This window comes from Neopsephotus bourkii, unplaced genomic scaffold (genome assembly GCF_033783945.1).
Source record: "Neopsephotus bourkii isolate Nb327-2 ecotype Australia unplaced genomic scaffold, CSIRO-AGI_Nbou_v1 NB_386, whole genome shotgun sequence".
Lineage (NCBI taxonomy): Eukaryota > Metazoa > Chordata > Aves > Psittaciformes > Psittacidae > Neopsephotus > Neopsephotus bourkii.
In genome coordinates, this window is record NW_026900891.1 from 1 (window position 1) to 23,978 (window position 23,978).

General features: G+C 54.9%; 2 protein-coding genes and 1 long non-coding RNA gene across 3 annotated transcripts; 1 reads left to right on the forward strand and 2 right to left on the reverse strand.

The window, feature by feature from the left end:
- Nucleotides 1–1,289: 1,289 nt before the first annotated feature.
- LOC133210119 (low affinity immunoglobulin epsilon Fc receptor-like) lies at nucleotides 1,290–1,980 on the reverse strand (the record flags this gene model as incomplete). The annotated part of the gene is made up of 3 exons (XM_061349237.1): nucleotides 1,896–1,980; nucleotides 1,513–1,605; nucleotides 1,290–1,441 (listed from the first exon to the last, which is right to left on the reverse strand). Coding segments are annotated over exons 1-3 (315 nt in total), but the record flags the coding sequence as incomplete, so codon positions are not given.
- Nucleotides 1,981–2,095: 115 nt separating this feature from the next.
- Nucleotides 2,096–2,540, reverse strand: LOC133210120 (uncharacterized). Its single transcript, XR_009724865.1, has 3 exons — nucleotides 2,442–2,540; nucleotides 2,252–2,350; nucleotides 2,096–2,146 (listed from the first exon to the last, which is right to left on the reverse strand). It is a non-coding gene; the product is annotated as an uncharacterized LOC133210120 (long non-coding RNA).
- A 2,297-nt stretch (nucleotides 2,541–4,837) lies between these two features.
- LOC133210121 (EVI5-like protein) lies at nucleotides 4,838–22,925 on the forward strand. The gene is made up of 12 exons (XM_061349238.1): nucleotides 4,838–4,918; nucleotides 6,894–7,075; nucleotides 10,069–10,258; nucleotides 11,282–11,506; nucleotides 12,861–12,935; nucleotides 13,016–13,141; nucleotides 17,987–18,130; nucleotides 18,615–18,704; nucleotides 20,206–20,303; nucleotides 20,385–20,445; nucleotides 21,253–21,306; nucleotides 22,860–22,925. Exons 2-12 carry the CDS (start codon nucleotides 6,927–6,929, stop codon nucleotides 22,923–22,925), a joined length of 1,278 nt encoding a protein of 425 aa, XP_061205222.1. The 5' UTR covers nucleotides 4,838–4,918; nucleotides 6,894–6,926.
- Nucleotides 22,926–23,978: the final 1,053 nt, after the last annotated feature.

Below are 23,978 nucleotides of genomic sequence, written 5' to 3' on the forward strand. Positions count from 1 at the left end.
ACCCAGTGGATCCCTGCCCTTCCCAATGGATTCCTGCCCATCCCAAGGCATCCCTGCCCTTCCCAAGGGATTCCTGCCCTTCCCAAAGGATCCCTGCCCATTCCAATGGATCCCTGCCCATCCCAATGGATCCCTGCCCTTCCCAGTGGATCCCTGCCATTCCAAGGGATTCCTGCCCTTCCCAATGGATCCCTGCCCTTTCCAATGGATCCCTGCCCTTCCCAAGGGATTCCTGCCCTTCCCAATGGATCCCTGCCCTTCCCAATGGATCCCTGCCCATTCCAATGGATCCCTGCCCATCCCAAGGGATCCCTGCCCATTCCAATGGATCCCTGCCCTTCCCAATGGATCTCTGCCCTTCCCAAGGGATTTTGGTGCTTTCCAAGGCATTTTTGCCCTTTTCAAGGGATTTCAGCCCTTTCCAAAGGACTTCTAACCTTTGCAATGGATTCCTGCCCTTCCCAAAGGATCCCTGCCCTTCCCAAGGGGTTCCTGCTCTTTCTAATGGATTCTTGCTCTTCCCAATGGATTTCTGCCCTTCCCAATGGATCCCTGCCCTTCCCAAGGCATTCCTGCCCTTCCCAAGGGATTCCTTCCATTCCCAATGGATCCCTGCCCATTCCAAGGGATTTCTGCCCTTCCCAATGGATCCCTGCCCTTCCCAATGGATCCCTGCCCTTCCCAAGGCATTCCTGCCCTTCCCAAGGGATTCCTTCCATTCCCAATGGATCCCTGCCCATTCCAAGGGATTTCTGCCCTTCCCAATGGATCCCTGCCCTTCCCAGTGGATCCCTGCCCTTCCCAATGGATCCCTGCCCTTCCCAAGGCATTCCTGCCCTTCCCAAGGGATTCCTTCCATTCCCAATGGATCCCTGCCCTTCCCAATGGATCCCTGCCCTTCCCAATGGATCCCTGCCCTCCCCAATGGATCCCTGCCCTTCCCAATGGATCCCCGCCCTTCCCAATGGATCCCTGCCCTTCCCAATGGATCCCTGCCCATTCCAATGGATCCCTGCCCTTCCCAATGGATCCCTGCCCTTCCCAGTGGATCCCTGCCATTCCCAATGGATCCCTGCCCTTCCCAAGGGATCCCTGCCCTTCCCAATGGATCCCTGCCCTTCCCAAGGGATCCCTGCCCTTCCCAATGGATCCCTGCCCTTCCCAATGGATCCCTGCCCTTCCCAAGGGATCCTTGCCCTTCCCAATGGATCCCTGCCCTTCCCAATGGATCCCTGCCCTTCCCAATGGATCCCTGCCCTTCCCAGTGGATCCCTGCCCCCTCCCCTCACATTCTCCTGCTCGGAGCTGACGGTGGCCAAGTGCCCATTGAGCTCCCCACAGAATTCCTTGGCTTCCCCCCAGGGTTTGGTGGTGCTGGAGAAGAAGTAGCAGGTCCTGGCGAACTGGAGCCAGCCGGGGGGGCACGTGGGGCACAGGAGCCCTGCGGGAAGCGGGACGGGAGCACGGGAGCCGTAGGAAACCCCATAGGGAACAACGGGGCTCGGGGCTCACTGGAGAGGCCGCGCGTCTCGTTCAGCACCACGGAGAGCTCCCGCTTCACCCCCTCCAGCTGCTGCAGCACCGGCTCCAGCGCGTTCCTGGCCTCTGGGGTGGGATGAAGGGGTTAAAGGGGGGGGTTGGGAGATGGGAACACCCAAAACCCCCGTTTCCAACCCATTTTCCCGTCCCCATCCCCACCAGTTCTTCAATTCCAGCGCTAAAAACCCCTTTGGTTCCATGGTTTCGCTTCGTTTCTGCAGGCTTCCTTCAATATCCCGCTTCCCATGATCCCAAACTCATCCCAGCACCTCCCCAACCCCCCCCCATTCCAGACGGTTGGAAAATGGGGGGAAAAGGCTGAATTTAAGGGTTTTCCATCAAAACCAAGCTCTCACCCAGGTCTTGGAGGCGACCCAAGAGCTCCTTCCCGCATCCTTCTTCGCACTGCGCCATCCTCCACTGCATCTTCTCCACCTCCTGGGACACTGGGAACAGGGGGAAACCCCCGTTTGATCCCATTGGGATGCTCCCTGCTCCCAGTATTCGGGATCCCAAAGGGATCTCCCCCATTCCCATTGCCTTTTCCTTGGGATACCATTGAGGAGCTGGATGCGAGCAGCCTTGGCCTCCTTGGAGAGCTGCTGGTCTGCAATGGACACAAGGATGCTCGGATGGGAAGAGGCTTCGGAGGGCTTCATTCCCATTGGGAAGCACTGGATCCATGTGGATACTGAGGGGGGCGATCCCATACCAAGAGCATGCTGGACCTGCGAGAGGTTGTTCCATGCCGCTGCATGGATGCTCTCTTCCCGCATCCGAGCCTCTTCCAACGCTTCCCATGCCATGGAGACTGAAGGAGAGAGAATCCCACTTGGAGGGCTCCACGGCCACGTTTTGCTCCATTTTGGGGTGTTTTGACCCAAACCGGGGCTCGCCCTCACCTCTGCGGAGGTTCACGATGCTCAGAGCCATGAGGAGCACAAAGGAGAGGGCCAGGAGCATGGAGAGCAAAGCAACGGCTCTATCGGGGTGCAAGGATGGAGGGACGGGTACCCCCGGGATGAGGCGATCCCAAAGGGCATTCCCCAATGGATGCTTCCCTAAGGAAGACCCCAAAGAGAGAAATCACCCCAAAAACACCCCTTGAGGGGCTCCATCGCCCTCTCCTTACCCCAGGACCCAACGGTGTCCATCCCCCTCCATCACCTCCTTAAGGACCCCAAAGCCTCCACTTCCCCATCTTGGGAACCCCAAACCCATTCCCTCTTCCCGGTACCTCCTTTAGGGGCGTCCTTCTCCTGCTCCCCAAGCTCCAGATCCTCCATGGCTTCTGGCTGCATCTCGGACCCTTTCCCTTTGGATCCTGGCCCCTTCTATAGGGCAGGGAGGAGGAGCCAATGCATTCCAAGGAAGGGAAGGAAGCGGCTTGCACAACCCTGACCTTTCGGGGCCAAATCTGCTCACTCAGGGCCTTTGGGGCTCCTGATGGCACCACCCCTTCCCTCTGGCCCTTTTTTTGGAGTTTTTATCCCCAAAATGATGTTCTCTGAAATTCAACTCTTTTTTGGGGGAGTTTTTGGTGGTTTTGGGGTCGTTTTTGCCTTTGGACCAGAAGAAAGCTCCCATTGGGGAAAGCCTCCGGTGTTGTCGGCTCTGATCCATGGGATCATGGAATGGGATGGGTTGGGATGGAGCTTGAGATCCACCAGCTCCAGCCTGGAATGGGCACTTCCCATTGGAGCAGGTCGCTCCAAGCCCCATCCAATGGGATGCTTCATCCAATCCTTCTCCGTTCATCGCATCCCATTGTCCCACCTCCTCCTATCTCCAGGCTGAAGTTCCCATCACCCCTTGTCCTATGGCTCCAGTCCATGGGGAAGGTCCCATATCCATCCAATCCATGTCTCCTTTGGGATCATCCCAACCCATCCACAAGGACCTTCCCCTTGGTTCCCATTGATCCCCATGAGGTTCCCACCTCCAGATCCATTCCCATCCCTCCATCACTTGGGGCCATCACAACCTGGCGTCGCCGTCGTTCTCTGCTTGGGAATGGGTTTGTGCCGCATGTTGGATCCCTATGGAAAACCCCAATCCCACCCCAAAATCAGCCCCAAAATCATCCCATTTTGACCCATTCCCACCTCGGGAAGAGCCAGCACATTCGGACACTGAACGCTCCCATCCAGCTTCCTCCTTCGCTCCCATTTCCCCTTTCGCACCCCAGATTTAGGGGAAGTCAAGGCTCGGCTCTTGGCTTCTGGTGCACTTTTGGGTTAAAACCCTGCGATTTTGGGTTCTGGTTGCCCTGGTGATGGGGGGTGGGGTGGGGGGGGGTGGAAATGATGCTTTTTAAGCTGAAACAAAAGTGGAATTAAAGTGAACAGAGGGGTATAAAATGCACCCCAATGCCCCTCATCCCCATCCATAGGGGTCTCATAGCCCCATATCCCCATGGACACCCCGTCTCCTTGGGGACACCCCCAATGCTTCCCAACACCCTTATCCCTGTGGAATGGGGGCTCCAGTGTCCTTGCACCCCCCCCAGGGACCCCCATGCCCCCCAAGACCTGAATCCATAAGGAACAAGGGACCCGTTTCTATGGGGCTGGGGTCCCTGTTAAGCCCATCCTTATGGAATTGGGGACCCCCACATCTGAATCCCTATGGGAATGAGGGACATGCCCCTCATCACCCCACATATCCCACCCTATAGGGCACCATGACCCTATGGGGCAGCAGGGCACCTTATCCCTATGGATATCCCCATGGATCGGGGACCCCATCCCAGCTAACCCTCCACCTTGGTACCCACCCTGCCTGGTAATAGAGTACCCTCACAGCTACTCAACACCCCATTGGTGGAAAAGCCTGCCAATCATCTCGCGTTAGCCAATCAGAGCGGCAAATCCTGCCCAGGGAGGCGGGACCATACGCAGAGATGAACGCAGCTCCTATTGGCTTCCTCACCCTCTCCTCCGCCAGCGATTGGCTGCTTCTCCTATCAAGCAAACCCAGCCCAGGAGGCGGGGCTCGTTGCCTCCCCTGCCGCCCAGGCTCCAGTTCTGACATCCCATTGGCTGTCCTCCCCATCCATCCCCATCACCCTCGCCTCCCATTGGCTGCTCCCACCCCTCCTTGTACCTCATTGGCTCAGCGTGCTTAGCAGCCGGCTCCGGGGGCGGACAGCAGCGATTGGTTTAGCGGGCGGGCTGAAGAGCCAAAGCTGCGCGCTGATTGGCTGAGGGGCGGGGCTCGCCTATCAATCACTACCCAATGAGGGCGGTGGCGGCGGTGGCCCCCCCCCGCCAGGACGGCAGCGGCCGGGCCCGTTCGGCTCCCGTTCGGGTCCCGTTCGGGCCCCCCCCCCCCCCCGCCCTCGGATGCAGAGGGCGGTTGCCATGGCAACGCATCACAGGTAGGAGGGGCTGGGGGGGGCGCCTTCCATTATACCCTATGGGGGGGGGCGGTGTGGGGTGACCCCCCCCCCACATAGCTATAGGGAAGCGGGGGGTATGGGGGTAAAGCCCCCCCCATGCTATGAATGGCGGGGGATCTATAGTGTAAATACCCCCCCATCTATAGGGGGGGATACTGGGGGCACCTCCTATGGGGGGGGGCATTGGGATAACCCCCCCCCCCCATCTATGGGGCAGCTTGGGGGTCTCCCCAGCCTATGGCTATAGATTAAAAGGGGGAACCCCTTTAGGGCTAAGGGGGGTGCTTCCATTGTGGGGTCTATGGGGGGGGCCCATAGAGGAGAACATTGGGGGGGGTCCCCTCTCCCTCCCTCCCCCCTCCTTTCCTGGCTGCTTTTTCCCTTTAAATCATGAGGTTTTGGTTAAAATGCACCAAAAAGGGGGGGTTTGGGGGGGTGGTGCTCCCCCCCCAAGCAGAGCCAAGCATCCCCTGCCCCACATCTATGGGGCAAAGGTTGGGTCCCCCCCCCATGATGGCTCCATCCAGGCACAGCCCCGGAGCGGTGCCTTTGTGTGCTTCCTGCTGCCTCCTTTTGGGTTGAAATCCTGGGATTTTGGCTTTGTTGGGATTTGGTAGCGAATCCCGGTTCCCCCCCCCCCCCAAATCCCTGCTCCTTTTGGGATGCTTTTCCCCTTTTCCTGCTGCTTTGGGAGCCTTTGCTACCTGCAGCATGGATGGAGGCAGAAACCCCCTCGGTTTGCATGGAAAATCCCCCAAACCACCATCATTTTGGGTTCATTTCAGCCGATTTTGGGCAAAAATCCCTTTCTGGGCATCATTTGGGGATGTTTCCCCCTGAAAATCCACATTTGGGGATGGAAGGGGTGGGATTTGGGCATCAAATCACCCCCATTTGGCCCCATCAGAGCCGGATTCCTGATGTTTAACCTCATTTCCAAGCTGTGCTTTTCCCACCCCCTGGAATGCCGGTGCTTTCACCCGTGGGGTTTTCCCTCTTCCAGCTCCTTTTCCATGTTAAAAATGGGGTTTTCTGGCAAAATTGGGGTCCGGGGGGGGGATTTGCTGGTTTGGGGATGAGCTCTTGGGAATCCTCAAGGGACGGCGCCCACCAGCTCCTTATCCCCATGCTGCAAATGCAACGGGATTGCACCCCATGAGAACCCCGCTTGGCGTCTCCTTACCCCATTCCCACCTGGATTTGGGTTAGGGTTAGGGTTAGGGTTAGGGTTAGGGTTTGGGTTACCACCCAAATGGGTTGTGATCCATAGGGAAACCTATGGAAAACCATCAAAATCCATAGGGAAACCTATGGGAACCACCCAAATGGGTTGTGAATCCATAGGGAAAGCTATGGAAACCACCCAAATGGGTTGTGAATCCATAGGGAAACCTATGGAAAACCATCAAAATCCATAGGGAATCCTATGGAAAACCACCCAAATGGGTTGTGGATCCATAGGGAAACCTATGGGAACCACCCAAATGGGCTGTGAATCCATAGGGAAACCTATGGAAACCAACCAAATAGGCTGTGAATCCATAGGGAAACCTATGGAAACCACCCAAATGGGTTGTGAATCCATAGGGAAACCTATGGAAACCATCAAAATCCATAGGGAAACCTATGGAAACCACCCAAGTGGGTTGTGGATCCATAGGGAAACCCATGGTGAATCCATAGGTTCCCCCTCTCATCCCACCCATTCCTTCTGAAAATGAGGGAATTTTGGGCTTAATTCCTGGTTTTTGAATATTTTGATCAGGGCCAACAGAATATGGGAAAATTGGGTTAAAAACAACCAATTGTAGGGAATTTTAGGGAATTTTTAGGGCATTCCACGCTTTTCCATGTTCTGCCCATGGAGGGCTGCTCCCACCTTGGTTGGGCTCCATGCGGATGAGGAGCACTGGCAGCAGGGAGGCCGCCCTTGACGTCGGCCTGGGTTTTCCAGGTGAGATCCCAAGATCCCAGCTGGAATCCCACGATGGCGTCGCCGGCCCTCAGCCCCGATTCCTCTTCCCATGAAGGCCTCTCCTCCATCCACTCGGCTCCCGCCTGTTCCCCCACGTCCGACTCGGAGAACCTCAGCCCCGATGAGCTGGAGCTGTTGGCAAAGCTGGAGGAGCAGAACCGGTGAGTTCCCAATGGAATCCCACCCATTCCCATTCATTATCCCGGCCTTTCCCAAGCGTTTCCCATCCCAATGATGTCCCGAACCCAACGGGGATGGAATTCCATCCCCAAGCATCCCCAATGGGAATCATCTCCAAGGTGGTTTTCCCCTATGGAAGGAGCTCTTCCAACCCAATGGGGATGGAGTTCCATCCTCAAGCATCCCCAATGGGAATCATCCCCAATGGGAATCATCTCCAAGGTGGTTTTCCCCTATGGAAGGAGCTCTTCCAACCCAACGGGGATGGAATTCCATCCTCAAGCATCCCCAATGGGAATCATCCCCAATGGGAATCATCTCCAAGGTGGTTTTCCCCTATGGAAGGAGCTCTTCCGACCCAACGGGGATGGAATTCCATCCTCAAGCATCCCCAATGGGAATCATCTCCAAGGTGGTTTTCCCCTATGGAAGGAGCTCTTCCAACCCAACGGGGATGGAATTCCATCCTCAAGCATCCCCAATGGGAATCATCTCCAAGGTGGTTTTCCCCTATGGAAGGAGCTCTTCCGACCCAACGGGGATGGAATTCCATCCTCAAGCATCCCCAATGGGAATCATCTCCAAGGTGGTTTTCCCCTATGGAAGGAGCTCTTCCAACCCAACGGGGATGGAATTCCATCCTCCAGCATCCCCAATGGGAATCATCTCCAAGCTGGTTTTCCCCTATGGAAGGAGCTCTTCCGACCCAACGGGGATGGAATTCCATCCCCAAGCATCCCCAATGGGAATCATCTCCAAGCTGGTTTTCCCCTATGGAAGGAGCTCTTCCGACCCAACGGGGATGGAATTCCATCCTCAAGCATCCCCAATGGGAATCATCTCCAAGGTGGTTTTCCCCTATGGAAGGAGCTCTTCCAACCCAACGGGGATGGAATTCCATCCTCCAGCATCCCCAATGGGAATCATCTCCAAGCTGGTTTTCCCCTATGGAAGGAGCTCTTCCGACCCAACGGGGATGGAATTCCATCCTCAAGCATCCCCAATGGGAATCATCTCCAAGGTGGTTTTCCCCTATGGAAGGAGCTCTTCCAACCCAACGGGGATGGAATTCCATCCTCAAGCATCCCCAATGGGAATCGTCTCCAAGGTGGTTTTCCCCTATGGAAGGAGCTCTTCCAACCCAACGGGGATGGAATTCCATCCCCAAGCATCCCCAATGGGAGTCATCTCCAAGGTGGTTTTCCCCTATGGAAGGAGCTCTTCCAACCCAACGGGGATGGAATTCCATCCCCAAGCATCCCCAATGGGAGTCATCTCCAAGGTGGTTTTCCCCTATGGAAGGAGCTCTTCCAACCCAACGGGGATGGAATTCCATCCCCAAGCATCCCCAATGGGAGTCATCTCCAAGGTGGTTTTCCCCTATGGAAGGAGCTCTTCCAACCCAACGGGGATGGAATTCCATCCTCAAGCATCCCCAATGGGAATCATCTCCAAGGTGGTTTTCCCCTATGGAAGGAGCTCTTCCAACCCAACGGGGATGGAATTCCATCCCCAAGCATCCCCAATGGGAATCATCTCCATGGTGATCATCTCCATGGTGGTTTTCCCCTATGGAAGGAGCTCTTCCAATTGGGAAAAGGGGATATTGGGAAGGAGGTGGCTGTTTGGAAAGGGGTAAATAAGGAATGGTCCCATTCTGGGACTGGGATCCCAGCTGGTCCTATGGGAAAAGGAGGTTTGGAGGAGCCTCTTGTCCTCCTTTGGGATGCTTTGTGGGAATAGTGCCTTTTGCGGGATGGGTTTGATGGGATGGCCTCTTCTGTGGTGCTGTTTTATGGGAATACCTCCATTTCTGGGATGGGATTGTGGGAATCGTCTCCTTTGAGGCTGTTTTATGGGAATACCTCGATTTTGGGGGTAGTTTTGCTGCAATCTCCTCTTTTTTGGGTTGTTTTGGGGAATTCCTCTGTTTCTGGGATGGTTTTGATGGAATCTCTTCTCCTTTGGGTCATTTTGTGTGAATCCCTCCATTTCTGGGATAATTTTGATGGAATCTCCTCTTCTTTGGGTCATTTTGTGGGAATTCCTCCATTTTTGGGATAATTTTGATGGAATCTCCTCGTCTTTGGGTTATTTTGGGGAATTCCTCTGTTTCTGGCATGGTTTTGATGGAATCTCTTGTCCTTCGGGCTATTTTGTGGGAATCTCTCCATTTCTGGGATAATTTTGATGGAATCTCCTCTTCTTTGGGTTATTTTTGGGAATACTTCCATTTCTGGGATGGTTTTGATGGAATCTCCTCTCTTTGGGTAATTTTGTGAGAATCCCTCTATTTCTGGGATAATTTTGATGGAATCTCCTCTCCTTTGGGTCATTTTGTGGGAATTCCTCTATTTTTCAGATAATTTTGATGGAATCTCTTCTCTTTGGGTCATTTTGTGGGAATCCCTCTATTTCCGGGATAATTTTGATGGAATCTCCTCTCCTTTGGGTCATTTTGTGGGAATCCCTCAAATTTAGGGATAATTTTGATGGAATCTCCTCTTCTTTGGGTTATTTTTGGGAATACTTCCATTTCTGGGATGGTTTTGATGGAATCTCCTCTCTTTGGGTCATTTTGTGGGAATTCTTCTATTTTTCAGATAATTTTGATGGAATCTTCTCTCTTTGGGTAATTTTGTGGGAATCCCTCTATTTTTCAGTTAATTTTGATGGAATCTCCTCTCTTTTGGGTCATTTTGTGAGAATCCCTCTATTTTTCAGATAATTTTGATGGAATCTCCTCTCTTTTGGGTCATTTTGTGAGAATCCCTCCATTTTTGGGATAGTTTTGATGGAATCACCTCTCTTTTGGTCATTTTGTTGGAATTCCTCTATTTCTGGGATAATTTTGATGGAATCTCCTCTTCTTTGGGGTCATTTTGTGGTCCACCCCCCCTCCCCCCCCTTCCCATCCCTCCCCTTCCCTTGTTTCCCTTTGGATCTGCTTTGTGCCCATCCCTGCTTCCCGCAGGCTCCTGGAGGCCGACTCCAAATCCCTGCGCTCCATGAACGGCTCCCGCCGGAACAGCGGCTCCTCACTGGTCTCCAGCTCCTCGGCCTCCTCCAACCTGAGCCACCTGGAAGAGGACACCTGGATCCTATGGGGCCGCATCGTCAACGAGTGGGACGAGTGGCGGAGGAAGAAGGAGAAGCTGCTGAAGGTGATGATGCGCCCATCGCCGCATCCTCAATCACACCGTATCCCAGTATCCCAGTATGGTGGAGATTGGGAGGGACCTCATCCAGTCCAATCCCCCTATGGAGCAGGAACACCTGGATAAGGTCACACAGGAACGTGTCTCCACGTTTGAATGTCTCCATAGAAGGAGACCCCACAACCTCCCTGTGCAGCCTGGTCCAGTGTTCCGTCACCCTCACTGAGAAGAGGTTTAAGTGGGACCTCTTGTGTTCCAGTTTGTCCCCATTGCCCCTTGTCCTATCATTGGTTGCCACTGGGAAGAGCCTGGCTCCATCCTCATGATGCTCCCCCTTTATATATTGATATACACTGATAAGGTCACCCCTTAATCTCCTCCATAGAGACCCAGCTCCCTCAGTCTTTCCTCATAAGGGAGATGCTCCACTCCCTTCATCATCCCAGTTGCCCTGCGCTGGACTCTCTCCAGCAGGTCCCTGTCCTTAAACTGGACCCAGTATTCCAGATGGGGTCTCACCAGGGCAGAGTAGAGGGGAACGGGGACCTCTCTCGCCCTACTAACCACCCCCCTTCTAATCCACCCCAGGATGCCATTGGCCTGCTTGGCCACAAGGGCACGGTGTCGGCTCATGGTCATCACCAGGACCCCCAGTTCCCTGTCCCCTACACTGGTCTGTAAGAGGTTGTTTCCCAGTCTATACTGGAACCTGGGGTTGTTCCTGCCCTGATGCAGGACTCTACACTTTCCCTTGTTATATTCCATCTGGTTGTTCCCTAACCCATCTCTCCAGCCTGTCCAGGATGGCAGCACAGCCTCTGGTGCATCATCCACTCTTCCCAGTTTAGTGCCATTGCAAACCCGCTGACAGTACACTCAATCCCCCATCTAAATCATTGATGAGTATATTCAATACTGGTCCCAGTACCAACCCTTGGGGCACTCCAGTAGGTACAGGCCTCCAACTGGACTCCACCTCCCTGCCTTGTGTCCTTCATCCCAAGCTCACAATCCCATCCCTCCCCTTAGGAGCTCATCCGGAAAGGGATCCCCCATCACTTCCGAGCCATCGTCTGGCAGCTGCTGTGCAGCGCCACCGAGATGCCGGTCAAGCACCAGTACTCGGAGCTGCTCAAGAGGTCCTCGCCGTGCGAGAGGCTCATCCGTCGCGACATCGCCCGCACCTACCCCGAGCACGACTTCTTCAAGGGCCAGGATAGCCTGGGCCAGGAGGTGCTCTTCAACGTCATGAAGGTACCGTCCCATCCGGGCCTTGGGGGCTCATCCCTTGGGATGGGGTTTGGGGGGGGCATCGATGCGGAGCCGTCGCTTCCTGCGCCCAGGAGCTCAATCCCAAAGCTCCGGTTTCTGCTTTCATGGATGGAGGAACGATCCTTTTCCCATTGGGTTTCCCTCTGGATTAAGGAACCAACACTCAATAGTTTCCCATTGGGTTCCCCTCTGTGGGAAACCCTCTATTTTGGGGATAATTTTGATGGAATCTCCTCTCTTTGGGTCATTTTGTGGGAATCCCTCCATTTCTGGGATAATTTTGGTGGAATCTCCTCTCTTTGGGTCATTTTGTGGGAATCCCTCCAGTTTTTGGATAATTTTGATGGAATCTCCTCTTTTTGGGTCATTTTGTGGGAATTCCTCCATTTCTGGGATAATTTTGATGGAATCTCCTCTCTTTGGGTCATTTTGTGGGAATCCCTCTATTTTTCGATAATTTTGGTGGAATCTCCTCTCCTTTGGGTCATTTTGTGGGAATCCCTCTATTTTTCGATAATTTTGGTGGAATCTCCTCTCTTTGGGTCATTTTGTGGGAATCCCTCTATTTTTCAGATAATTTTGATGAAATCTCCTCTTCTTTGGCTCATTTTGTGGGAATCCCACTATTTTTCAGATAATTTTGATGGAATCTCCTCTTCTTTGGGTCATTTTGTGGGATTTTTCCTTCTGGATTAAGGAACCAACACTCAATAGTTTCCCATTGGGTTTCCTCTGGATTAAGGAACCAACACTCAATAGTTTCCCATTGGGTTCCCCTCTGTGGGAATCCCTCTATTTTTGGGATAATTTTGATGGAATCTCCTCTCTTTGCGTCATTTTGTGGGAATTCCTCCATTTCTGGGATAATTTTGATGGAATCTGCTCTCCTTTGGGTCATTTTGTGGGATTTTTCCCTCTGGATTAAGGAACCAACACTCAATAGTTTCCCATTGGGTTCCCCTCTGGATTAAGGATGCAGTTCGGTCTTTGGGGTCTCATCCCAACGGGAGGTGGTGTCAACCACAACCAAAGCTCTTGTCCAGCATGGGAATGGGCTTTCCATTGAGGATTAAGGCTTCCAACCACAGGGAATGTGGAGGTCAAGGCCCATTGATGGGGAGGATCGGGAATTAGGGAATACTGGAATGAACTGGGTTGGGAAAGAGCTTCAAGCTCATCAGATCCCACCTTCATCCAAGGCCTGGCATTCCCCCCCAACCCGCTGTCATCGGGATACCCTCATCCCCATCAACAGACCCACCAATCCCTGAGCGGATGTGACCCCATTCCCACGCCCCTATGGAGCAGAGCACCCCATGCTTTCCCTCCTTCCCAGGCCTATTCCCTGGTGGACCGCGAGGTTGGCTACTGCCAGGGCAGCGCCTTCATCGTGGGACTGCTGCTCATGCAGGTGGGTGCTGGGTTCCGGGGCTCCCATCCCGCGCCCCCAGCGCCGGGGCCGGTGGGATTCGTGTCCCGTTGGCTCTGCAGATGCCCGAGGAAGAGGCCTTCTGCGTGTTCGTGCGGCTCATGCAGGAGTACCGCCTGCGGGAGCTCTTCAAGCCCAGCATGGCCCAGCTGGGGCTCTGCATCTTCCAGTTCGAGTCCTTGCTGCAGGTGGGCACCAGCGGCAGGGGGTAGCTGGGGGGGAGACCATGGGGACCATGCATGAGGTGCTCCATGGGCCATCCATGAGATACCCAAAGGAACCATGCATGAGATGCTGCATGGACCATGCATGAGATGCTGCATGGGGACCATCCATGAGATGCTCCGTGGACCATGCATGAGATGCTGCATGGACCATGCATGAGATGCTCCATGGGGACCATCCATGAGATGCTCCATGGACCATGCATGAGATGCTGCATGGACCATGCATGAGATGCTGTATGGACCATGCATGAGATGCTGCATGGGGACCATCCATGAGATGCTCCGTGGACCATGCATGAGATGCTGCATGGACCATGCATGAGATGCTCCATGGGGACCATCCATGAGATGCTCCATGGACCATGCATGAGATGCTGCATGGACCATGCATGAGATGCTCCATGGGGACCATCCATGAGATGCTCCATGGACCATGCATGAGATGCTGCATGGACCATGCATGAGATGCTGCATGGGGACCATCCATGAGATGCTCCGTGGACCATGCATGAGATGCTCCATGGACCATGCTTGAGGTACCCAAAGGAACCATCCATGAGATGCTCCATGGACCATCTATCAGCCTATGGCACCATGAGGACCATACATGAGACCATTGGAACCATCCATGAGATACTCCATGGACCATGCATGAGATACCCAAAGGAACCATCCATGAGATGCTCCATGGACCATGCATGAGATGCTGCATGGACCATGCATGAGATGCTGCATGGACCATGCATCAGATACCCAAAGGAACCATCCATGAGATGCTCCATGGGCCATGCATGAGATACCCAAAGGAACCATCCATGAGATGCTGCATGGACCATGCATGAGATGCTCCATGGACCATGCATGAGATGCTCCATGGACCATGCATGAGATGCTGCATGGACCATGCTTGAGGTACCCAAAGGAACCATCCATGAGATGCTCCATGGACCATCTATCAGCCTATGGCACCATGAGGACCATACATGAGACCATTGGAACCATCCATGAGATACTCCATGGACCATGCATGAGATACCCAAAGGAACCATCCATGAGATGCTCCATGGACCATGCATGAGATGCTGCATGGACCATGCATGAGATGCTGCATGGACCATGCATCAGATGCTCCATGGACCATGCATGAGATGCTCCATGGACCATGCATGAGATGCTCCATGGGGACCATCCATGAGATGCTCCGTGGACCATGCATGAGATGCTGCATGGACCATGCATGAGATGCTGCATGGACCATGCATGAGATGCTCCATGGACCATGCATGAGATGCTGCATGGACCATGCATGAGATGCTCCGTGGACCATGCATGAGATGCTGCATGGACCATGCATGAGGTGCTGCATGGACCATGCATGAGATGCTGCATGGGCCATCCATGAGATGCTGCATGGACCATGCATGAGATGCTGCATGGACCATGCATGAGATACCCAAAGGAACCATCCATGAGATGCTCCATGGACCATGCATGAGATGCTCCATGGACCATGCATGAGATGCTGCATGGACCATGCATGAGATACCCAAAGGAACCATCCATGAGATGCTGCATGGACCATGCATGAGATGCTCCATGGACCATGCTTGAGGTACCCAAAGGAGCCATCCATGAGATGCTCCATGGACCATGCATGAGATGCTCCATGGGCCATCCATGAGATGCTCCATGGGCCATCCATGAGATGCTCCATGGACCATGCATGAGATGCTGCATGGACCATGCATGAGATGCTGCATGGACCATGCATGAGATACCCAAAGGAACCATCCATGAGATGCTGCATGGACCATGCATGAGATACCCAAAGGAACCATCCATGAGATGCTGCATGGACCATGCTTGAGGTACCCAAAGGAACCATCCATGAGATGCTCCATGGACCATCTATCAGCCTATGGCACCATGAGGACCATACATGAGACCATTGGAACCATCTACGAGCCTAAGGGTACCATGGGGACCATCCATGAGACATCCAAAGGGACCATCCGTGAGATGCTCCACGGGCCATCCATGAGATGCTCCATGGACCATGCATGAGACCATTGGGACCATCTATGAGATGCTGTATGGGGACCATCTATGAGATGCTCCATGGGGACCATCCATGAGATGCTTCATGGACCATCTATGAGCCTAAGGGTACCATAGGGACCATCCATGAGACATCCAAAGGGGCCATCCATGAGATGCTTCATGGACCATCTATGAGCCTAAGGGTACGATGGGGACCATCCATGAGACATCCAAAGGGACCGTCCATGAGATGCTCCATGGACCATGTATGAGCCTATGGGCACCATGGGGACCATCCATGAGATACCCAAAGGGATCATCCATGAGATGCTCCATGGACCATGTATGAGCCTATGGGCACCATGGGGACCATCCATGAGATACCCAAAGGGATCATCCATGAGATGCTCCATGGACCATGTATGAGCCTATGGGCACCATGGGGACCATCCATGAGACATCCAAAGGGACCATCCATGAGATACCCCAAGACCCATCCATGGATGCTTCATGCTCTGAGGAGCATCCATGACTCCTAAAGGGGGGCATCAATGGACCCAAAGGACACTTTGGGGGTATCCATGAGAGCCCCATCAGATGCTCCATGGATCATCCATGGGCCTGTGGGCACCATGTGGACCATCCATGAGACATCCAAAGGGTTCATCCATGAGATACCCCAAGGCCCATCCATGGATGTTCCTCAGAGCATCCATGACTCCTAAAGGGGGGCATCAATGGACACAAAGGACACCTTGGGGGTACCCATGCGAGCCCCGTGAGATGCTCCATGGATCACCCATGGGCCTGTGGGCACCGTGGGGACCATCCATGAGACATCCAAAGGGACCATCCATGAGATGCTCCATGGATCACCCATGGGCCTGTGGGCACCGTGGGGACCACAGTTGGGTCCCTCATGGTGGTCTCATCTCATGGGGCATCACCAGGGCCCATCCACATCACAGGGCTCCCTCCTGGAGCTGGCCAAGCCTCAGGAACCAGGATTGACCTGGGAACCATCCCCCATTCCCGGTATTCCTCCATCCCCATTCCCGGTATTCCTCCATCCCCCATTCCCAGTTTCCTCCATCCCCCATTCCCAGTTTCCTCCATCCCCCATTCCCAGTTCCCCCACCCCCATTCCCGGTATTCCTCCATCCCCCATTCCCAGTTCCTCCATCCCCCATTCCCAGTTCCCCCACCCCCATTCCCGGTATTCCTCCATCCCCCATTCCCGGTTTCCTCCATCCCCCATTCCCAGTTTCCTCCATCCCCCATTCCCAGTTTCCTCCATCCCCATTCCCAGTTTCCCCCACCCCCATTCCCAGTTTCTCCACCCCCATTCCCAGTTTCCTCCATCCCCCATTCCCAGTTTCCTCCATCCCCCATTCCCGGTTTCCTCCATCCCCCATTCCCGGTATTCCTCCATCCCCCATTCCCGGTTTCCTCCATCCCCCATTCCCAGTTCCCCCACCCCCATTCCCAGTTTCTCCACCCCCATTCCCAGTTTCCTCCATCCCCATCCAATTCTCATCCCCATTCCCAGTTTCCCCCACCCCCATTCCCGGTATTCCTCCATCCCCCATTCCCAGTTCCCCCACCCCCATTCCCAGTTTCTCCACCCCCATTCCCAGTTTCCTCCATCCCCATTCCCAGTTTCCCCCACCCCCATTCCCGGTATTCCTCCATCCCCCATTCCCAGTTACCCCACCCCCATTCCCAGTTTCTCCACCCCCATTCCCAGTTTACCCCATCCCCATTCCCAGTTTCCTCCATCCCCATTCCCAGTATTCCTCCATCCCCCATTCCCAGTTCCCCCACCCCCATTCCCAGTTTCTCATCCCATTCCCAGTTTCCTCCACCCCCATTCCCAGTTTACCCCACCCCATTCCCAGTTTACCCCACCCCATTCCCAGTTTACCCCACCCCATTCCCAGTTTACCCCACCCCATTCCCAGTTTATCCCATTCCCAGTTTACCCCACCCCATTCCCCATTTCCTCCATCCCCATCCCATTCCCCCACCCCATTCCCATTTCCTCCATCCCCATTCCCATTTCCTCCATCCCATTCCCATTTCTCCACCCCATTCCCAATTTTCCTCCATCCCCATTCCCTCCATCCCATTCCCATTTCTCCATCCCCATTCCCATCCTCCATCCCCATTCCCATTTCCTCCATCCCATTCCCAGTTTCTCCCAGCCCCATTCCCATTTCCTCCCATCCCATTCCCAGTTTCTCCATCCCCATTCCCAGTTCCTCCATCCCCATTCCCAGTTCCTCCACCCCCCATTCCCATTTCCTCCATCCCCATTCCCAGTTTCCTCCATTCCCATTCCCATTCTCCACCCCATTCCCATTTCCTCCATCCCCATTCCCAGTTTCTCCATCCCCATTCCCAGTTCCTCCCAGTCCATTCCCAGTTCCTCCCAGTCCATTCCCAGTTTACCCCACCCCATTCCCAGTTCCTCCCAGTCCATTCCCAGTTCCTCCCAGTCCATTCCCAGTTCCTCCATCCCCATTCCCAGTTTCCCAATCCCATTCCCAGTTTCCTCCACCCCCATTCCCAGTTCCCCACGCCCATTCCCAGTTCCCCCACCCCATTCCCAGTTCCCCACCCCTCCATTCCCACTCCTCCCCCATTCCCAGTTCCTCCAACCCCATTCCCAGTCACCCCACCCCATCCCCAGTCCCCCCACCCCATCCCCAGTTCCCCCACCCCATCCCCAGTTCCCCCACCCCATTCCCAGTCTCCTCCCCGCAGGAGCAGCTGCCGGATCTCAACAGCCACTTCCGCTCCCAGAGCTTCCTCACCTCCATGTACGCCTCCTCCTGGTTCCTCACCCTCTTCCTCACCACCTTCCCCCTGCCCGTGGCCACGCGCGTCTTCGACATCTTCATGGACGAGGTGAAGCCCATGGGGCCGAATGGGATCCCCATGGGGCGGGAATGGGATCCCCATAGGGACGGGAATGGGCTCCCCCGGGATCCCCATGGACCCGGGAATGGGCTCCCCGGGGATCCCCATGGACCTGGGAATGGGCTCCCCCGGGATCCCCATGGACCCGGGAATGGGCTCCCCGGGGATCCCCATGGACCTGGGAATGGGCTCCCCCGGGATCCCCATGGGTCCGGGAATGGGATCCCCATGGAGCCGGGAATGGGATCCCCATGGGGCCGGGAATGGGATCCCCATGGAGCCGGGAATGGGATCCCCATGGAGCCGGGAATGGGATCCCCATAGGGACGGGAATGGGATCCCCATGGGGCAGGGAATGGGATCCCCATGGGGCCGGGAACGGGATCCCCCGGGATCCCCATGGGGCCGGGAATGGGATCCCCATGGGGCCGGGAATGGGCTCCCCCGGGATCCCCATGGACCCGTCCCATAGGGGCTGGAGATCGTCTTCCGGGTGGGAATGGCGCTGCTGCACTTCAACCAAGCCGAGCTGGTCCAGTTGGATATGGAGGGGATGTCCCAGGTCCGTGATGGGTCCCTTGGGATGCATTGATCCCATGGGATGCTTGCGATGCCTTTGTCCAATGAGAAACTTCGCCTTGGGGACCATTTGGGATGGGTTTGTCCAATGGGATTTGGTTGGGGGCACATTTGGGATGGGTTTGTCCAATGGAATTTGGTTGGGGGCCCATTTGGGATGGGTTTGTCCAATGGGATTTGGTTGGGGGCCCATTTGGGATGGGTTTGTCCAATGGGATTTGGTTGGGGGCCCATTTGGGATGGGTTTGTCCAATGGGATTTGGTTGGGGGCCCGTTTGAGATGGGTTTGTCCAATGGGATTTGGTTCGGGTCCCATTTGGGATGGGTTTGTCCAACGGGATTTGGCTTGGGGCCCATTTGGGATGGGTTTGTCCAATGAGATTTGGTTGGGGACCATTTGGGATGGGTTTGTCCAATGGGATTTGGTTGGGGGCCCATTTGGGATGGGTTTGTCCAATGGGATTTGGCTTGGGGCCCATTTGGGATGGGTTCGTCCAATGGGATTTGGCTTGGGGCCCATTTGGGATGGGTTTGTCCAATTGGATTTGGTTGGGGATCCATTTGGGGCGAGTTTGTACAATGGGATTTGGTTGGGGGTCCATTTGGGATGGGTTTGTCCAATGGGATTTGGATGGGGGCCCATTTGGGATGGGTTTGTCCAATGGGATTTGGTTGGGGCCCATTTGGGATGGGTTTGTCCAATGGAATTTGGTTGGGGGCCCGTTTGGGATGGGTTTGTCCAATGGGATTTGGTTGGGGGCACATTTCAGATGGGTTTGGCCAATGAGATTAGACTTGGGGCCCATTTGGGATGGGTTTGTCCAATGGGATTTGGTTGGGGGCCCATTTGGGATGGTTTGTCCAATGGGATTTGGCTTGGGGTCTATTTGGGATGGGTTTGTCCAATGAGATTTGGCTTGGGGCCCATTTGGGATGGGTTTGTCCAATGGGATTTGTCTTGGGGCCCATTTGGGATGGGTTTGTCCAATGAGATTTGGCTTGCGGCCCATTTGGGATGGGTTTGTCCAATGGGATTTGGCTTGGGGCCCATTTGGGATGGGTTTGTCCAATGGGATTTGGTTGGCGCACATTTGGGATGGGTTTGTCCAATGGGATTTGGTTGAGGCCCATTTGGGATGGGTTTGTCCAATGGGATTTGGTTGGGGGCCCATTTGGGATGGGTTTGTCCAATGAGATTTGGCTTGCGGCCCATTTGGGATGGGTTTGTCCAATGGGATTTGGTTGGGGGCCCATTTGGGATGGGTTTGTCCAATGGGATTTGGTTGGGGCCCATTTGGGATGGGTTTTCCAATGGGATTTGGTTGGGGGGCACATTTGGGATGGGTTTGTCCAATGGGATTTGGTTGGGGTCACATTTGAGATGGTTTTGTCCAATGGGATTCTGGTTGGGGCCCATTTGGGATGGGTTTGGGGCTGGTTTCCTGCTATGGGTCCGTGTTCCATGGCCGCTCCCACCCCCGCAGTACTTCCAGAAGGTGATCCCGCACCAGTTCGACTCTTGTCCCGATAAGCTCATCCTCAGGGCCTTCCAGGTCAAGTACAACGCCAAGAAGATGAAGAGGTGAGGCCATGGGGTTGGGGTCCTGCGGGAGATGGGGGCGCAGGACAATGGGGTCTGGTCCCATCCCTGCGTCCCAACCAGGCTGGAGAAGGAGTACGCCAGCATCAAGAGCAAGGAGATGGAGGAGCAGATCGAGATCAAGGTGAGGAACAGCCATGGAGCCCATTGCAGAGCATGGGGCCCATCCTAGAGCCATGGAACCCATTGCAGAGCATGGGACCCATTCCATGGAACCCATTGCAGAGCATGGGGCCCATCCCAGAGCCATGGAGCCCATTGCAGAGCATGGGACCCATCCTAGAGCCATGGAGCCCATTCCAGAGCCATGGAGCCCATTCCAGAGCATGGGACCCATCCCAGAGCCATGGAACCCATTCATGGAGCCCATTCCAGAGCCATGGGGCCCATTGCAGAGCCATGGAACCCATCCCAGAGCCATGGAGCCCATTGCAGAGCATGGGACCCATTCCATGGAACCCATTGCAGAGCATGGGGCCCATCCTAGAGCCATGGAGCCCATTCCAGAGCATGGGACCCATCCTAGAGCCATGGAACCCATCCATGGAACCCATCCCAGAGCCATGGAACCCATCCATGGAACCCATCCCAGATCCATGGAACCCATCCCAGAGCCATGGAACCCATCCCAGATCCATGGAACCCATCCCAGAGCCATGGAACCCATCCCAGAGCCATGGAACCCATCCTAGAGCCATGGAACCTATCCCAGATCCATGGAACCCATCCTAGAGCCATGGAACCTATCCCAGATCCATGGAACCCATCCTAGAGCCATGGAACCTATCCCAGATCCATGGAACCCATCCTAGAGCCATGGAACCTATCCCAGATCCATGGAACCCATCCTAGAGCCATGGAGCCCATCCCAGATCCATGGAACCCTCTCCCGTGCCCTCATCTCCCCCTTTGTGTCCCCCGCTCCCCCCAGCGCCTGCGCACGGAGAACCGGCTCCTGAAGCAGCGCATCGAGACCCTGGAGAAGGTGAGGGCCATGGGCAGCACCCCAAAAACACCCAGAAATACACCAAAACACCCCTAAAACACCCCAAAACACCCCTAAAACCACACCAAAACACCCCTAAAATACCCTAAAACACCCCTTAAACACCCCCAAAACCACCCTAAAACCACACCAAAACACCCCTAAAATACCCCAAAACACCCCTAAAACACCCCTAAAACCACCCTAAAACCACACCAAAACACCCCTAAAATACCCCAAAACACCCCTTAAACACCCCAAACCACCCTAAAACCACTCCAAAACACCCCTAAAACACCCCTAAACACCCCTAAAACACCCCAAAACACCCTAAAACCACCCAAAACACCCCTAAAACACCCCAAAACACCCCTGAAACACCCCAAAACACCCCTAAACCACCCCAAAACACCCCTAAAACACCCCAAAACACCCCTAAAACACCCCAAAACACCCCTGAAACACCCCAAAACACCCTAAAACCACCCAAAACACCCCTAAAACACCTCTAAACACCCCAAAACACCCCTTGAAGACCCCAAAACACCCCTAAAACACCCAGAACATTCTGAACCACCCCTAAAGCACCTCAAAACACTCTAAACCGCCCCAAAACAACACCAAAACACCCCAAAACCACCCTAGATCACCCCAGAATATCCTAAATGACCCCTGAGCACCCTTAACACACCCCCAAAACACCCTAAAACACCCCAAAACACCCTAAAGCACCCCAAAACACCCCTTGAAGACCCCAAAACACCCCTAAAACACCTCTTGAGACCCCAAAACACCCCTTGAAGACCCCAAAACACCCCTAAAACACCCTAAAGCACCCCCAAAAACCACCCTGAATCACCCCAAAATACCCTAAAGCACCCCAAAACACCCCTAGAACACCCAACACACCCCCAAAATACCCTAAAGCACCCCAAAACACCCCTATAACACCCAACACACCCCCAAAACACCCTAAACCACCCCAAAACACCCTAAAGCACCCCAAAACACCCCTAAAACACCCCAAAATACCCCAAAACACCCCCAAAAACCACCCTAAAACACCCCAAAACACCCTAAAGCACCCCAAAACACCCCTATAAAACCCAACACACCCCCAAAATACCCTAAAGCACCCCAAAAAACCACCCTAAACCACCCCAAAATACCCTAAACCACCCCAAAACACCCCTATAACACCCAACACCCCCCCAAAACACCCTAAACCACCCCAACCGCTCTCAGCACCCCCCACCCCGCAGCACCCATGGGTGCCCCCCATCACCTCCCCCCCCCCCCACCCACCGGTGCTGTCCAGGTGCTGAAACCCGCTCCATGCCCCCTCCGTGTGGACCCATCCATGGGGAGGTGGGAACCGCTCGGGATCGGGGTGCAACCAATGGGGGGAAGAACAGGGGGGGACCCCCCCCCCCAAAACCCCATGGAACCCCCCTAGGGAAGGGCTGGGGATGCTGCGGGCGCCTCCTCTTTAGGGCTCCTCTGGCTGCTTCCGTCTCACTCCTCTCTTCTCCCTCTCCCATCTCCGTGCCCAGGAGAGCGCGGCTCTCGCCGACCGCCTCATCCAGGTACCGGCCCCAAGGGGGTCCCTGCTTGCTTGAACCCCGTTTCCTTCCTTCCTTCACCCCCCTTTTTGCCTCCCCTCTTCCTGCTTGGGGGCATTGGGGCTCTGCTGCTTTCCCGGAGGCTCCCGCGGCTCTTCCCCTATGGGGTGGGAATGGGGGTGAGTGGGATTGGAGGGAGGGGGGGAGTGGTCCCGAAGGTCACCATGGGGGTGTTGGCTCCTTCTATGGGGCGTGATGTTGGCATCGCTGCTCATCTTTGGTGTCTCCTTCATCCCCTTTGTCCTCATTGGCTCCCGTTGATCCCATTACCCCACTGACCCATTTCCCCCATTGTCTCCATTACCCATTGCCCCCATTACCCCTATTGCCCCATTACCCCATTGTACCATTTCCACCATTGCCCCCCATTACCCCTATTGCCCCCATTACCCCCGTTGCCTCATTTACCCCCATTGTCCCCATTACTCCTATTGCCCCATTACCCCCTTTGCCCCATTACCCCATTGCCACATTACCCCTTTGACCCCATTGTCCCCATCACCCCATTACCCCTTTACCCCATTACCCCATTGCCCCCATTATCCCATCACCCCATACCCATTGCCCCCATTACCCCCATTTACCCCACCATCATTATCACCACATTACCCCCATTACCCCTCCCCATTGCCCCCATGCCCCCATTACCCCTGCCCCCATTACCCCCATTACCCCCATTGCCCCCATCACCCCATTGCCCCATCACCCCATTACCCCCATTACCCCCATTGCCCCCATCACCCCATTACCCCCATTACCCCATCACCCCATTGCCCCCCATCACCCCATTCCCCATTACCCCCATTACCCCATTGCCCCATCACCCCATTACCCCCATTATCCCCATCACCCCATTGCCCCATCACCCCATTACCCCCATTGCCCCCATCACCCCATTGCCCCCATCACCCCATTGCCCCCATCACCCCATTACCCCCATTGCCCCCATTACCCCATTTACACCCATTACCCCCATTGCCCCCATCACCCCATTACCCCCATTGCCCCCATCACCCCATTACCCCCATTGCCCCCATCACCCCATTGCCC

Coding starts and splice junctions, on each gene's coding strand:
- LOC133210121 (XM_061349238.1), top strand. CDS start 6,927: ATGGCGTCGCCGGCCCTCAGCCCCGATTCCTCTTCCCATGAAGGCCTC. Junction 12,936..13,015: donor TGGGACTGCTGCTCATGCAG/GTGGGTGCTGGG, acceptor TTGGCTCTGCAG/ATGCCCGAGGAAGAGGCCTT. Junction 18,705..20,205: donor ATATGGAGGGGATGTCCCAG/GTCCGTGATGGG, acceptor CCACCCCCGCAG/TACTTCCAGAAGGTGATCCC.